Source organism: Borostomias antarcticus (genome assembly GCF_949987555.1).
Source record: "Borostomias antarcticus genome assembly, chromosome: 23".
NCBI lineage: Eukaryota > Metazoa > Chordata > Actinopteri > Stomiiformes > Stomiidae > Borostomias > Borostomias antarcticus.
Genome location: NC_140256.1, coordinates 5,677,217 through 5,690,475, shown reverse-complemented (window position 1 = coordinate 5,690,475; position 13,259 = coordinate 5,677,217). Strand labels below are relative to the sequence as shown.

At 49.0% G+C, this 13,259-nt stretch overlaps 1 protein-coding gene across 1 annotated transcript in view; it reads left to right on the top strand.

The window, feature by feature from the left end:
• Positions 1-5,978: 5,978 nt before the first annotated feature.
• The window catches only part of arvcfb (ARVCF delta catenin family member b), a gene marked incomplete at its 5' end in the record, with an annotated part of 89,168 nt that continues 81,887 nt past the window's right edge, over positions 5,979-13,259 (top strand). The window contains one exon of the mRNA XM_084456788.1: positions 5,979-6,191. Within this exon, the coding sequence (XP_084312914.1) occupies positions 5,979-6,191 (213 nt within the window). The remainder of the gene's footprint in view (positions 6,192-13,259) is intronic.

Genomic DNA, 13,259 nt, shown 5'->3' with positions numbered 1-13,259 from the left:
CACTAGACATTAGGCAGTTCCTTGGCGCTGTAAGCACCTCGACTGTCTTCCCAAGCTCTTGAGAGACTAGAGGAACCCTGAGACTTCTCTCTCTTTGTGAATGCGCTAGTAAGACCTATATTTGTATGTGGGAATATGAGAAATGAATGTGTGTGACGGTGACTACCTCGGTCTCCGAGCCTCCACACAGTGATTCAAAGAAAACGCGAAACAATGAGCCTCATTGAATATTTTCCTAAGTTCCGTTCTTAAATTTCTTCCTATGAACTTTTCTAAAGAAAACTCCCGTCTGATTCACGACATGTTCGTAAACTGCCGGACGAGTTTGAACCTGCCTTCACATAATGATGAATCCCATGGTTTTGCAAATTGAATGCGCGTGGCCATAAACCCAAATTAGCATAGGTAAACTCCCTGCCAGCCTCATATAAGGATATGCAACGAAAGGAACGAACGAAAAAAAATCCTGTGCAGAAGATATGAATACTGGTCATCTGTCCCTCGACTCGTCAATTTTTCGGTAGCGTAATGGTTAAGGCAGTGTTGTGTCAGGTGTGTTAGCAAGTCAAGAAGGCTACAGGTCAAATCCAGCGTGGGTAATCGAAATCAGATTTTTATTTGGCCAAGTAGGCTTCCTCTTATGAGGAATTTGACATTGTGCATGGCAATAAACTTAGCGAGACAGGACAATGCAAAAATACAATGGCGAAGTGTTACAATACAATATACAATAGCCTATAGTCCACAGAAATGTAGGGTATTAAAATACAAGTCTGTCAAGCTCAAGCCCAAACGAAAGGCAGAGGAGCACCAGACTCATCTGTACTATTCAGTGGTGTCAGTAAGATGCATGCTGGGTTATTAGCTAACTCGTTCAGAGAACGCTGTATCCGGAGAAGGGAACACAGTTGGACCAGGCACATCAGATATTAGGAAAGACGGCACTCTCGCTTTGTAAAATAATGAAAACAATTATGAAACGATATATTATTCAGATATTATAAATGATACAAATATTATTGTATTGCAATCCCATAATGTTATACAACTGTACTATAGATTTGAAGTAAACACAATCTCACTGAACATGTCTTTCACGCAAATATGTCCGTACTCCTGTAACCTACTTAAGACTGTTCTTCAGTGTTCTTAGATTTTGTTCTTAGTTCCCACATGTGAGAACATTGGTGAATGCCAGAATATTCTTGGAAACGGTGTGAGTGGAGTTTAAGAAGAAATACTTCTTAAGAAATTTTTAACTTCATTGGTGAATGAGGCCCAATTACTTTTTTAAATATATATATATTTTTTAGCTCAACGAGAGTACATTTTCAAAGTTAGGTGAGTAATTAGTAATTATGCTACACATATTTTTCTTATGATACAACATCTACAATACCACTTACCTAGAATATTAGATATTTATTAGAAATGTCAATATACCCTTCGGTATCACCATAGAGCCAATACCATTATGTTTGCTAGAGCAAGTCAGAGAGATTGACAGTAATGCCTCCCATCCACTTGAGATAATGAAGCAGTCTTATATTTCTCTTTCTCTTTCTCTCTCTCTCGCTCTCTCAAGGCGAGGACTAGATTAATTACTCGCATTCCCTTTTACCTCAAATCAAAATGTAACCCTTGCTGCCTTTTCAAAATGTGTTTTATTAAGTGCAGAAATGTACGTTATTATGTGGAAATGTCATGTTTGGCAAAGCAGGACTTGGATAAAAGCTTTTCTTCATATTCAAAAAAACAAATGTTCTTGAAAATGGCAGAAATCCAAAATGGCGGGACTCCCTGGGGTGTGTATTTGTCATGTTTGGCAAAACAGGACTTGGATAAAAGCTTTTCTTCATATTCAAATAATGAATGTTCTTGAAAGATGGCAGGACTCCTAAAGTGGTAGGACTCCCCTCCTCCTCTCTTACAGTACATTATAATATGAATCACTCAGGTCTGTCAGTCATTGGAACTAGCAGCAGCTTTGCCATATCAGACATCCTGGACCTTACATAGCTGCAGGTGTAAAGTGAGTGTGTACGGCAGACTCTGTCTTCAATTTGTCCCCTTATTGTTTGAGTGTACTGGGGAGAGCTCAGGTGGGCTGAAGAGAACAGGCCCACCCCTCACCCCCCAGTCCTGCAAATAGAGGAGCAGGTGTTTTTAAGATGCCCGTTGTGCCTCTGAGACCTGCCTCCTCTGATTGGCATCAGATGGATAGACAGAGTACATTTACATGTTGATAATTGCCCTTTGGAAGGGGGTGTATTGGCAGGGTGAAAGAGGAGGGGAGAATACTGAGATGCTGAGGCATCAATTCCCATGCCACCCCTCAATCTCACTTCCCCCAAGCTCAACCCAGCCCTACCAACCCCTAACCATCCTACTACTACCCCCTAGTCCTACAAACCCCTAACCATCCTACTACTACCCCCTAGTCCTACAAACCCCTAACCATCCTACTACTACCCCCTAGTCCTACCAACCCCTAACCACCCTACTACTACTACCCCCTAGTCCTACCAACCCCCAACCACCCTACTACTACTACCCCCTAGTCCTACCAACCCCCAACCACCCTACTACTACCCCCTAGTCCTACCAACCCCTAACCATCCTACTACTACTACCCCCTAGTCCTACCCCCTAGTCCGACCAACCCCTAACCATCCTACTACTACCCCCTAGTCCTACCAACCCCTAACCATCCTACTACTACCCCCTAGTCCTACCAACCCCTAACCATCCTACTACTACCCCCTAGTCCTACCAACCCCTAACCATCCTACTACTACTACCCCCTAGTCCTACCAACCCCTAACCACCCTACTACTACTACCCCCTAGTCCTACTAACCCCTAACCACCCTACTACTACCCCCTAGTCTAGTCCTACTATCACCCTAGCCAAGCCTAACCCCACTTATCACAAACTCCACTTCTAGCCCACACACCACTTCAGGTTTGGGGTGCCTCTCTAACATAGACAGCCCCTCTTTGTTCCAGTGAAGCCCTCAACGCAGGCGTGATTAATGTTCCCTGAGAAGCTCTTCACGTGTCTATTAGTGCATTTTGTTAGGTCCTCGTGAAGCAGGCTAATATTAACCCCAATGTTTGTAGGAGACTTGGGGGATGTTTGGTGCCTCCAACTCTCGAGGGGTAGTCTTGAGGGGCCTCACCATGCATTCCAAAATGACAAGTGTTCGTGCCAGTTGGTTGTAGGGGGACACATTTCTGTATGACCTCAGCAGGACTCAAAAAGACCTGACGAACCAGGTTCCGAGGATTTATTGCCAAATTTCACAGCGAGGCTTTGATGTGAGCGACCGCAGCATCTCATCTGACGAGCCACACTGTAAGTCAGGCCGAGTGTGAGTAAATTTATCGCCAGGCTATTTTTAGGTCTGGGGCTTGTGCTGAAACGCATTTATCCTTGAGGAAAAATCCTGTACTGGGGGCTCAAAGCAAGGTGCTGCAGTTGCTCTGAGGTGGAATTCCACTTGATTATTTTTCCCAGTTAATTAAAGATTATTTACCCCCTGAGAGTTAAGAGTACAATCTAATTCATTTCCCTTTGAAGGATGAATTAAACATTGTTTCATGTTTTCCTTTAAATATTATGAAAAAGCCCTCTTCTCTCTCATAGCGCTGCCAGTGTGCTCTCATTTCATTTAATTTCAAACCTTTATTTATACTCGTAAAGCACTGAGATTTCCATCATTTACAGTGTTGATGAGTTCACACAGATACACAAATAACAGAAGAAATACAACAACAACAACAATAATAATAATAATAATAATAATAATAATAATACATTTAAAACAGTTACAGGTCGAAGTGCAAATGCCAAGAGCCATGGATTTAAACTCAGGGCTTTGCACTGTGTGCTTAATGCAGGGAACAACTGCAATGTGGGTAATTGAGTATCGGGTTAAACGTGGCGACCTAGGAATGCTCTCCCCCCAGCCCCAGAGCATTACTACTGTTGCAAAAGTCCCCAAACCAGGGTTGTTTGTGGAAGGGGATTCTTCAGATTCCCTCCCTGCGTTCTCTCCCGGCTATATTAAGCCTGCACAGAAGTTTGGTGGTAATGATCAGTGCTATGGGCGTAGCTGCCATGCCTCCCAAAGTCCCCCCTGTGACTCAGGAAGCTGTGCCCCCGCCCCCATTCCCCCAGGGAGGCTGAATCATTGGAGATACTCCCCAGTCTGTCATCAGGTACGTCCAATCAACACGTGGCTCACGGGTCACGTTGAACCACCTCATACAGTGTCAGTGCTATATCTCAAAACATCAGTGAAGCGGTGGACTCTGCGCCCTCTACGCTTTCCCGACAGCGCCCGCTGTTTATACGCAATAAAAACCAGCAGAACGGACGACTGGTCCAGCCTACACCCTGCTTGTCAGATTTCTTTGAAAAGAAGCAGCCGTGTAAAGCTCAGTTTTATACACTGTGATTGTGGGCATGGCCTCAATCAACCCCCTCTATTGGTCTGCGGAGGGAAAAAATAAACAGGAGAAGCCCCCTCTGCCACCACACACCCACCCGCCCGCCTGCACATCACTAGGACTCAACTTTGAAATGCGGGCTGCTCGGCGCTGCCTGGATAGGAGAGCGGTGTCAGACCGTTCTCCACCGCAGATAAATAAATGATCAGCGAGAAACAAACATCAAAGGGCGATTGTATGCTTCAAAGGGAGCAGGGAGCTCTCAACTACTGGTTCCTATGGAGAACAGTGAGTTCTGTTTACAGCCGCGAAGACGTGTGGCGCACACACGCACGCACACACACACACACCGTAATCCGAACCTGCTTGGGATTCTATCAACATAAATGTATTTGCATCGGGCTTCTCACACCGAGCTGACTCACACTCTCTTTGTATTCTCTGTCTCTCTTTCTTCTCACTCCCCAAGTCTCTACACAGAGACTCCCTCCAGGATGGGCTGATGAAATGCCCGGTGGCTCGATATCGAGGGCATGCTAGGATTTCAACTGCTGGATCTCGTTTCTATCTCTTTTTCCCTATGACTTTCTTGGCCTCAAGTACTACTTTCTCTCTCTCTTATCCTCACTCAGACCTAAACTCTCCTCTCTTCTTCCTTCCTTCCTTCCTTCCCTCCTTTTTCAGCTCTCCTTCGCCTGCATCTTTCTTCTCAGTAGAGAGGGATGTCTGTTTTCTAACTACTCTCACTCAGCTTATCTTCTAGGTGTGTATCACACTCAATGTCCTTGATGTTGTAACCCATTTGTTATTGTGCATCCAACTCCCTTGGTGTCATTCCACCATTAATAATGTACATATCCCGACATTGATGTGACAGTATCAGTGTTGTGCACTTGTTCGGTTTGCTTTGCTGAAGATGAAGATGATGATGATGATGATGATGATGATGATGATGATTATGATGATGATGGTTGAACGGAGCAGTTGGGTATCAGCATGGTTGCCTTTGTGGAACGTTGTGCATCTTGACTTGTCTGCCTGAATGCACGGTCATACCTGCGGTTTACTGAGCCATGACTTTGACTTCCTCAGTGCATAATAGACGTGTGCATGTCGTGGATGTGAACAATGAGTCCTTTATTCACGTTGAGGTAAAGACATGGCGGTAATCCTCTCATCCTGTATCATGTCCGAGAGTGTGTTTAAACCACTTGCCATTTGATTGCCGTTTTGGGTGAAGTGCTTCCAATCATCCTGTGGTTGCGCTTCAGGCTTATGCTTGTGTTTGGAATGTGCGTGCGACATAATCACGATTGTAACCATTGTGTAATAAGTGCCGGTTGCAATCGATATTCCCTCTTCTACATCCCCACGCATATTTTTCTAAATATACAGTACCTGAGGCCAGCAGTGTCTGGTCAGTTGTCTTTAATGACTTGGTGCCCCCTGTCTCTCCCTCCTGACCTGTCCAAAACCAGTACCGCCCCCCCAGCCTCAGCATCCACCCCAACCCGGGCCTCAGCCATGGAGGACTATGACGTGCACTCGGCCGCCAGTATCCTAGCCTCGGTGAAAGAGCAGGAGGCGCGCTTCGAGCGGCTGACCCGCGCCCTAGAGGAGGAGCGACGCAATGTCTCGCTGCAGCTGGAGCGCACCAGCCTGCCCGCCGATAGGCTGGTCGGCCTCAACGCCCCGCCCACCAGCCAACACTTGGCCTGGCAGCAGGTGGTGATGCAGGTAACCAAGCGGCGCCGGGACACGCACTCTCCACTCCGCCTGCCCACTGAACTACATGCCAATCCGCCTGCTTGCTCTGGCTGCGCCATCCTCCATCTGAGACAACGCCATTCCATCTCCATGTGTATCTGGGTCTTTGCTTTGATGGGCAAGGTCTATCTGGTGGTGTCATCGTTGGTGTGACTCAAGTCATCTCGCTGTCCAATCTCTCGAACGTGATTGGACGCTGCCCTGATTCGTAGCGCTGGGTGTTTGTTTTCATCTGTTGTGGGAGGTGACTCATCGTCATCCTCATCCAGTTCCTCTTCCTCTGACACCCCATCTTTGACCAAATACCTCTATCTCCACCCGCTGATATCCCCCCACCTCCACCCAATCCTATATCTCTCCACCCAGTGATATCCTCCCACCTCTACCCAATCCCATTTCTCTCCACCTGGTGATATCCTCCCACCTCTACCCAATCCTATTTCTCTCCACCTGGTGATATCCTCCCACCTCTACCCAATCCCATTTCTCTCCACCCGGTGATATCCTCCCACCTCTACCCAATCCTATTTCTCTCCACCTGGTGATATCCTCCCACCTCTACCCAATCCCATTTCTCTCCACCCAGAGCTCTTTGATATTGTCCTGGTTGATTGCTTGTAGCCTGTTATCCCGCCGTCTCTGTAGTTGAAGGATGTTCTGGTGGTCCTGGTGGGGACGGGCGAACGGTGCTCTTCCCTGGCGGAGAGGGAGTGTCACTGTGGAGATGAGGCAGATGTAATCCTGCAGAAAAATGTTAGCGGTCACTACGTCCCAGTGATTTACATTACAAACCCCAACAAGGAACACTGCAGAGTCCTGATGCAATATCTGTCGTCATTTAACTCCTTCTGCCAGGTGTCACTTCTTAAAGTTGCACTGAAATGAAAAAAGCATTCTGTCCCATTTTGGTTCACATAATCAGTCATAGTGTTCACCTATTCAACGATGTATGCCAAACAAATTACAAAATTCTACTTTTGTTGTAATCTTATATCAAAGTATATAATTTCTTACTATCTGGAAAACGATAGGTCACGTGCAATGACGACAAGGTACCTTGGATTTTAGGCCAATAATCTCACGACATCCACCCGTCAATCAACGCTATTCTTCTATCGAATCTGTCTGAAGTTCTTAAAACCCGTCCACTTGTCAATGTTCCAATCAAATTCCTCTAATCATATGTCCCACCCTCATAGCTTGTTTGCATCGGAAATATGTTAAACTACGGAAGTTAGATGATCTCAAACGTCCGTTTCAGTGCGACTTTAAGGACGTCTAAGGAAACCCTGGTATATTTTGTGGCCTATTGCCAGTTGGCTCTCAAAAAGAGGATTTAAATAAGCGGCATGAATGCCAAGTAGGCTTCGCATGCCTCTCTCCCTTCCTCACTACGGACTGATGAACACACATGCGTGTGTGTGTGTGTGTGTGTGTGTATGTGTGTGTGTGTGTGTGTGTGTGTGCATGCGTACGTGCGTGTACGCTCCCTCCGAACACTCTCAGCCGCTCATGAACCGCGTATGATTTACAGAACGCCGCTTAACATGACAGCCAGTGAATTAACTCGCTCTTTTACACACGATATCACTCTCGACTCGCCGGCCCCCCGGGTGCGAGGGGGCTCCCGTCAACAGGCTCCACACGTCCGGCGCAGAGCTTTACACCCCCCCCCCCCCCCTCTCCACCCCCTCCCCTCCTCCCCCGCCTGAAATGCCGCCTGGTCATCGTACATGACGGCGTTGGGCCGCTGGCGAGGCATCGTAAACGATGGTGCGAATACAAGCTGGAGGCTGCGCTTACCTGATGGAGTGTGTGTGAGGATCCAGGGCCTTTGATCACAGTAGGCCCTGGGCGGGGTGCTGGTGAAGGCACCTGCATGCATGGCTTGCAGCTCCATTTGGACCGGGTGTGTGTGTGTCTGTGTGTGTGTCTGTGTGTGTGTGTGTGTGTGTGTGTGTGTGTGTGTGTGTGTGTGTGTGTGCGCGTGTGTGTGTGTGTGTGTGTGTGTGTGTGTGTGTGCGCGTGTGTGTGTGTGTGTGCGCGAGGACTGTGTAGCGGAGCCCACTCTTGCATAATGCGGCTGTATGAGTGATGAGAAGGGCACCCAATCTCCTCTCTTTCTCCCCGTCACCCCTCGCTTGGTGATGAATTAAAATGGCTGGCTGACAGTGGATCAGTGAGCAGGGGCTCCATGGGCCTCTCTCTTATTTAAAGTTTGGGAGGAGGGAGGAGAGAGGGGAACCTATAAACGAATGGAAGTTTATGCTCAATGAAAGGACAGAGCTCTCCTCAGCTCCAGAAAGGGGCGACCGAACTTAAAGCTGACATCTGACCCAATGCTTGCCCTGCCCTGCCCCTGACCAAGACAGGGCATGGGCACTTGGGACTTGGTCCCCGGTCACCACTGCGTGTGCTGACCACTGCTCCAGGCTGCCCTCGGACGAAGGACAACATGGATAGGAGAAAAACAGAGGACAAATTTCCTCGGTGGATACTCTCACCCTGCATGCTCGTGTGAATGTTTCGCCCCTACACCGTGTTTTGTTGTTCACCGTGTGACATAAAATGACCTTCGGCTCCATTTCTCTCCTTCTCAAAACAAGGCAAACCATCATAATTCACCAACTCACATTAACAGCATTCCCATTTGGCCGTCTGGCGGCTAGCTTTGGTCTAAATTACAGATTTTTTTTTTTTTTTGTGCTTAAACATGAGCCGGCTGTTGAATTTATTCATAAGATGATATTACCGCTGCGCTCAAAGGAAAAGCTCATCGCTCGATGAAGACTAGTAGCCGCAGCGCAGCGGGAGCTCACTCCACGGGGCCGGCCCATGTAAACAACGCTGGCCTATTTTCCCTTCCTCGTCTCTGACCTCTTACTAAATTAACACTGAAGACGACCCTGTGTCCCCCGTCGGCCGGCGCGTCTTCTGAGGAGCCAGACGATGCCTCCGGACACCGTGTCCTGTGTCCCTGGATGGAATGATCAACGGGAGCCCGCTGAGGCGCAGCGTGTCATTGAATTCTTAAGTCACGGTGAAGAGGGGGCTTGGGGACACGCGACCGGGGGGTGGGGGTGGGGGGCGCACTCGGAGCCGCGTCTTCTTCTAAAGCGGTGTCGGGTTTTTTTCTCGTAGCAAATTGATTTTGGCCCGGAGGAGCGCGGCGGTTATGAGGAAGCTGAAAGGTCAAGTGTTGAATAGTGTGACGCACACACACACACACACACACACACGGATCCCCGGGAGTGCCGAGCCGGTTGGACAGCACTCAGCCCCCTCCAGGGACGGACTGGGACAAAAATTCAGCCCTGGCATCTTGGCCCAGACCGGCCCACAGGACTGGACTGGGTGAATATTTCCTACCGGGAAATGTAGCCCCAGTCGGCCCAGTAGACGAGCCGACGCGGTGAGATGGAACACCTTCAGTTTCGTTTTGTTGACGGGGGTGGGGGGGGGTGGGGTGCTGCTGCGCGATTTGTTGACGGGGGGGGGGGGGGGGTGCTGCTGCGCGATTTGTTGACGGGGGGGGGGGGGGGGGGGGGTTGCTGCTGCGCGATTTGTTGACGGGGGGGGGGGGGTGCTGCTGCGCGATTTGTTGACGGACGGACGGACGGGGTGCTGCTGCGGATCTCTAACGGGCCACGCAAATGACACCTGAAACTTACAGAGGGAGGGGTGGGGCCTACATATGATTGGGCCAGCCCAGTGTCAGTATAGAAAATGGACCAATGGGCCGCTGTCCCTGCTCTATGGGCCGTTCGTTAGCTCGTTTTTTTAGATCGGCCCACAAGTAGGTCCGGCCCACCGGGCATTTGCCCGGTACGCCACATGGCCAGTCCGGCCCTGGCCCCCTCTGTCTGTCTGGCCCAAGGAGAGGGTGACCTCATTTCACCAACCAGACACTGGACACCTCATCTACTGACATCACTTAGATGGGCTTAGCGTGTCACACATGCAGAGGGCATTTTACTCACAAGAATGCAGCCTTGTTCCAAAGGACCAACATGATCAGCACTCCTGGATTACACACGCCACGCTAGTGCTTGGTGTTCTGTTGCTATACTGTACATGAAGAGGGAGGCGGCAGAGGTTGCTCTAGCTGAAGCGAGGGCGCCCTCCCCTCTGTGAAATTGTTTTTCGAGGCCTGCGAGCTCTAGAGGAACAGTGAAGCTTTTGATCTTGGTAGCTGTCTACAGGAAAGATGCATGGGCCTGAGATGGCACCGGAACCACACACACACAGACACACACAGACACACACACTCTCTCTCTGCCTCCCTCTCGGTCCTGCCCAGGCACAATGGACACAAAGGGCCCATGGCTCTATGGGGACGGCAGATATATCCCTTACTGGCAGACCCTGGGAGACCCCCTGTCCTCTCGTAAATCAGTCGTCCCACCATCCTAACAATGAGCCTCAGTAACCCCCCCCCTCCCCTCCTAGTGCCATCAGAAACCTTACTCCCTCCTGGTAATGTGTAATTTCCTCAGTGGGAAAATACTGCTTTGTTGTTGTTGGTTATCATTTGCGCAGTTGACGACTTTACTCAGTGCCTTTTCCATTTTCCGCTTTATCCTGGCTGCGAATGTCGGCCCTTAAATCCAAGAGAAGCAAGGAGGACGAAGAACGAGCCAGCGAGTCGCTGAGCTGACTGCTGATGGTGTCCAGCTCACTGCTCTGACACGAACCATGGAGGGCAGGGATATGCACTTAGGGTTGGGGGTGAACGGAATCCCAGTTCTCAGAGGGAAGAGAGAGAGAGAGAGACAGAGAAAGGGAGATGGAGAGAGCATAAAGAGGGAGGGGGGGGGTAGCGAGGGGGGAAAGAAAGCGAGTGATCCAGAATGATAGTAATAGAGAGGGAGAGAGGGAGGCAGACATGCCTATTGTCGGGCGGCAGGCTATTTATTATCCTCAGGGGCGTCTCAGACCCCCATCCCTCACATCAGGCCCAAGGCTGCTCTACTTAATGCCTGCTCTGGTGCGCCTTGCCGCCATTTGATCACAAACCATTAAACCATTACACTCACTAAAAGCTATACAAGTTCCTGAAAATCGCTCCCATCTCCCTCCCCCCCAACCTCCAAAAAGGATTAATGATATCTGTACAGAAGGTCTAAATATGGCAGCTATGCTCCTGTCTGGTCAGTGGTGCGCGCGTGCGTGTGTGCGTGCCGGCGTGCTAGTCGGGAGGTTGGCGGTGATTGTCTCAACAGACCGTGCTTCGGTGGTCCCAACGAGGCCTGTCTGCTGACCCACCCTTGTGTTCACAAGGTGGGCTGGGGTGATTCTGCTTTACAGGACCCCTGCGTTACCTCAGGAATGTGACCCTCTCTCCCCTCCGGTGTGGAAAGCCTCGCCGGGCTGGACGCTGACTGGACGGTGACCTGCTGATTGAAAGCTAAATTGAAACCAGTCGGAATGCAGGGGAATGCAGACTTTGTAGTTCCAGAGGTGTTTTGGCCTTCAAAGCCTTGATTTAATTAGGTTCGGACGTTTAAGGCACCGGTGCGACAGTTTTATAGTGTGAGTTACATGCATGTAAATAGCAAGCAAATGAGAACCAGAAGGGGCAGTGAACCATGTTTTGAGGTTTTAGATTCAAGTTACGTGTTATGGTGTCTGTGTAGACTGCGGTGGTCGGAGGGGTATCTGTCTCAGGGACATGATGCCTGCTCTGGTCAAAGAGACAGAGCTCTTTTTTTCCTCAGAAATCGTGAACCATCTTCGTGAAGACTGTTATTGGTCAGCGGCATGTCGTCTACTACACCGACAAGACAGACCCTCTACTCTGCTACAGTATGCTAATGCTAACAGATTCAACACACTGGGGGCAACAAGAGTGCAGCTGTTGTGCACCCTTGTCTCCCGCTAGCTTCTCAGATAGGTGTGTGCCGCACACACACACACACACACACACACCCACACACACCCTTGTCATGGGTCTGAATAGCTAACGGAGCTGGAATGGATGGTTGGGTGGGTGGGTGAGTTATCACGCTGCCTTGGTTAGACCTGGGGCCCCATCAGAGCGTTAGCGTGCTACAGAGGGGCAGAGTGTCCAGAGTCAGGTCTGGAATGTGGCCAGTCTCACACATGCGGAGGAGTCGGGGGGATGAAGTAATAATTCTAACCAGGGATGGAATGTGTCAGAGAGTAAGAACTGCTACCACCAGAGCACATTCTCACCGAGTAGGATGACTGTGGTGTTTCTCACGTATAAACACTTTCAGTACACAGTGAACTCACCCCCTTACGCGCACACACACACACACACACACACACACACACACACACACACACACACACACACACACACACACACACACACACACAAGGAGTAGAAAAATTGGGTGAGAGTCCCATATATAGTTGATGTTGCCACTCATACTGTAGATTTGTACGTTTGTATTGGACTTGGGAGGATTATTGCCTTCTCACTAAACCATGGCTTAGAAAGTTGCACAATAATCCTCCGTATTGCTGAATTGCTGTATTTTTGGGGAAGGAAAATCATAACACTGAAACTCATTAAATTCAGTTTTCTGCAAGCTCTGCTACTGTTAACACAAACATCCCCTACCTTACACCAACTGGTGCTACAGTACATGTTGTAGTTTTACAGATGTTCATGAATATATTTCACCAAGACATGGTGTTTTGCAGCGCTCTCTCTCTCTCTCTCTCTCTTTCTCTCTCTCTCTCTTTCTCTCTCTCTCTCTCTCTCTCTCTCTCTCTCTCTCTCTCTGAATCAATGACTGAATTTATTTAACAGATGTTAAAATACACTGATTTAAAAGCCCATTTGGCCACAACCATCACATGTATATGCATGTATATGCCGGTGGAATTTGTCCTCTACATTTATCCCATCCAAGCCGTCCTCCTCCAGAGGCAGCCAGGAGCAGTGGGCAGCCTGGCCAGTGGCACCCAGGGACCAAGTGCTCAGTCCAAGTCCTGGTCAGGGACTGGACTGAAGAGCATCTATTCTTCTGCATGTTTTTTGTATTGGGTTCTTTGGGAGGAAACCCT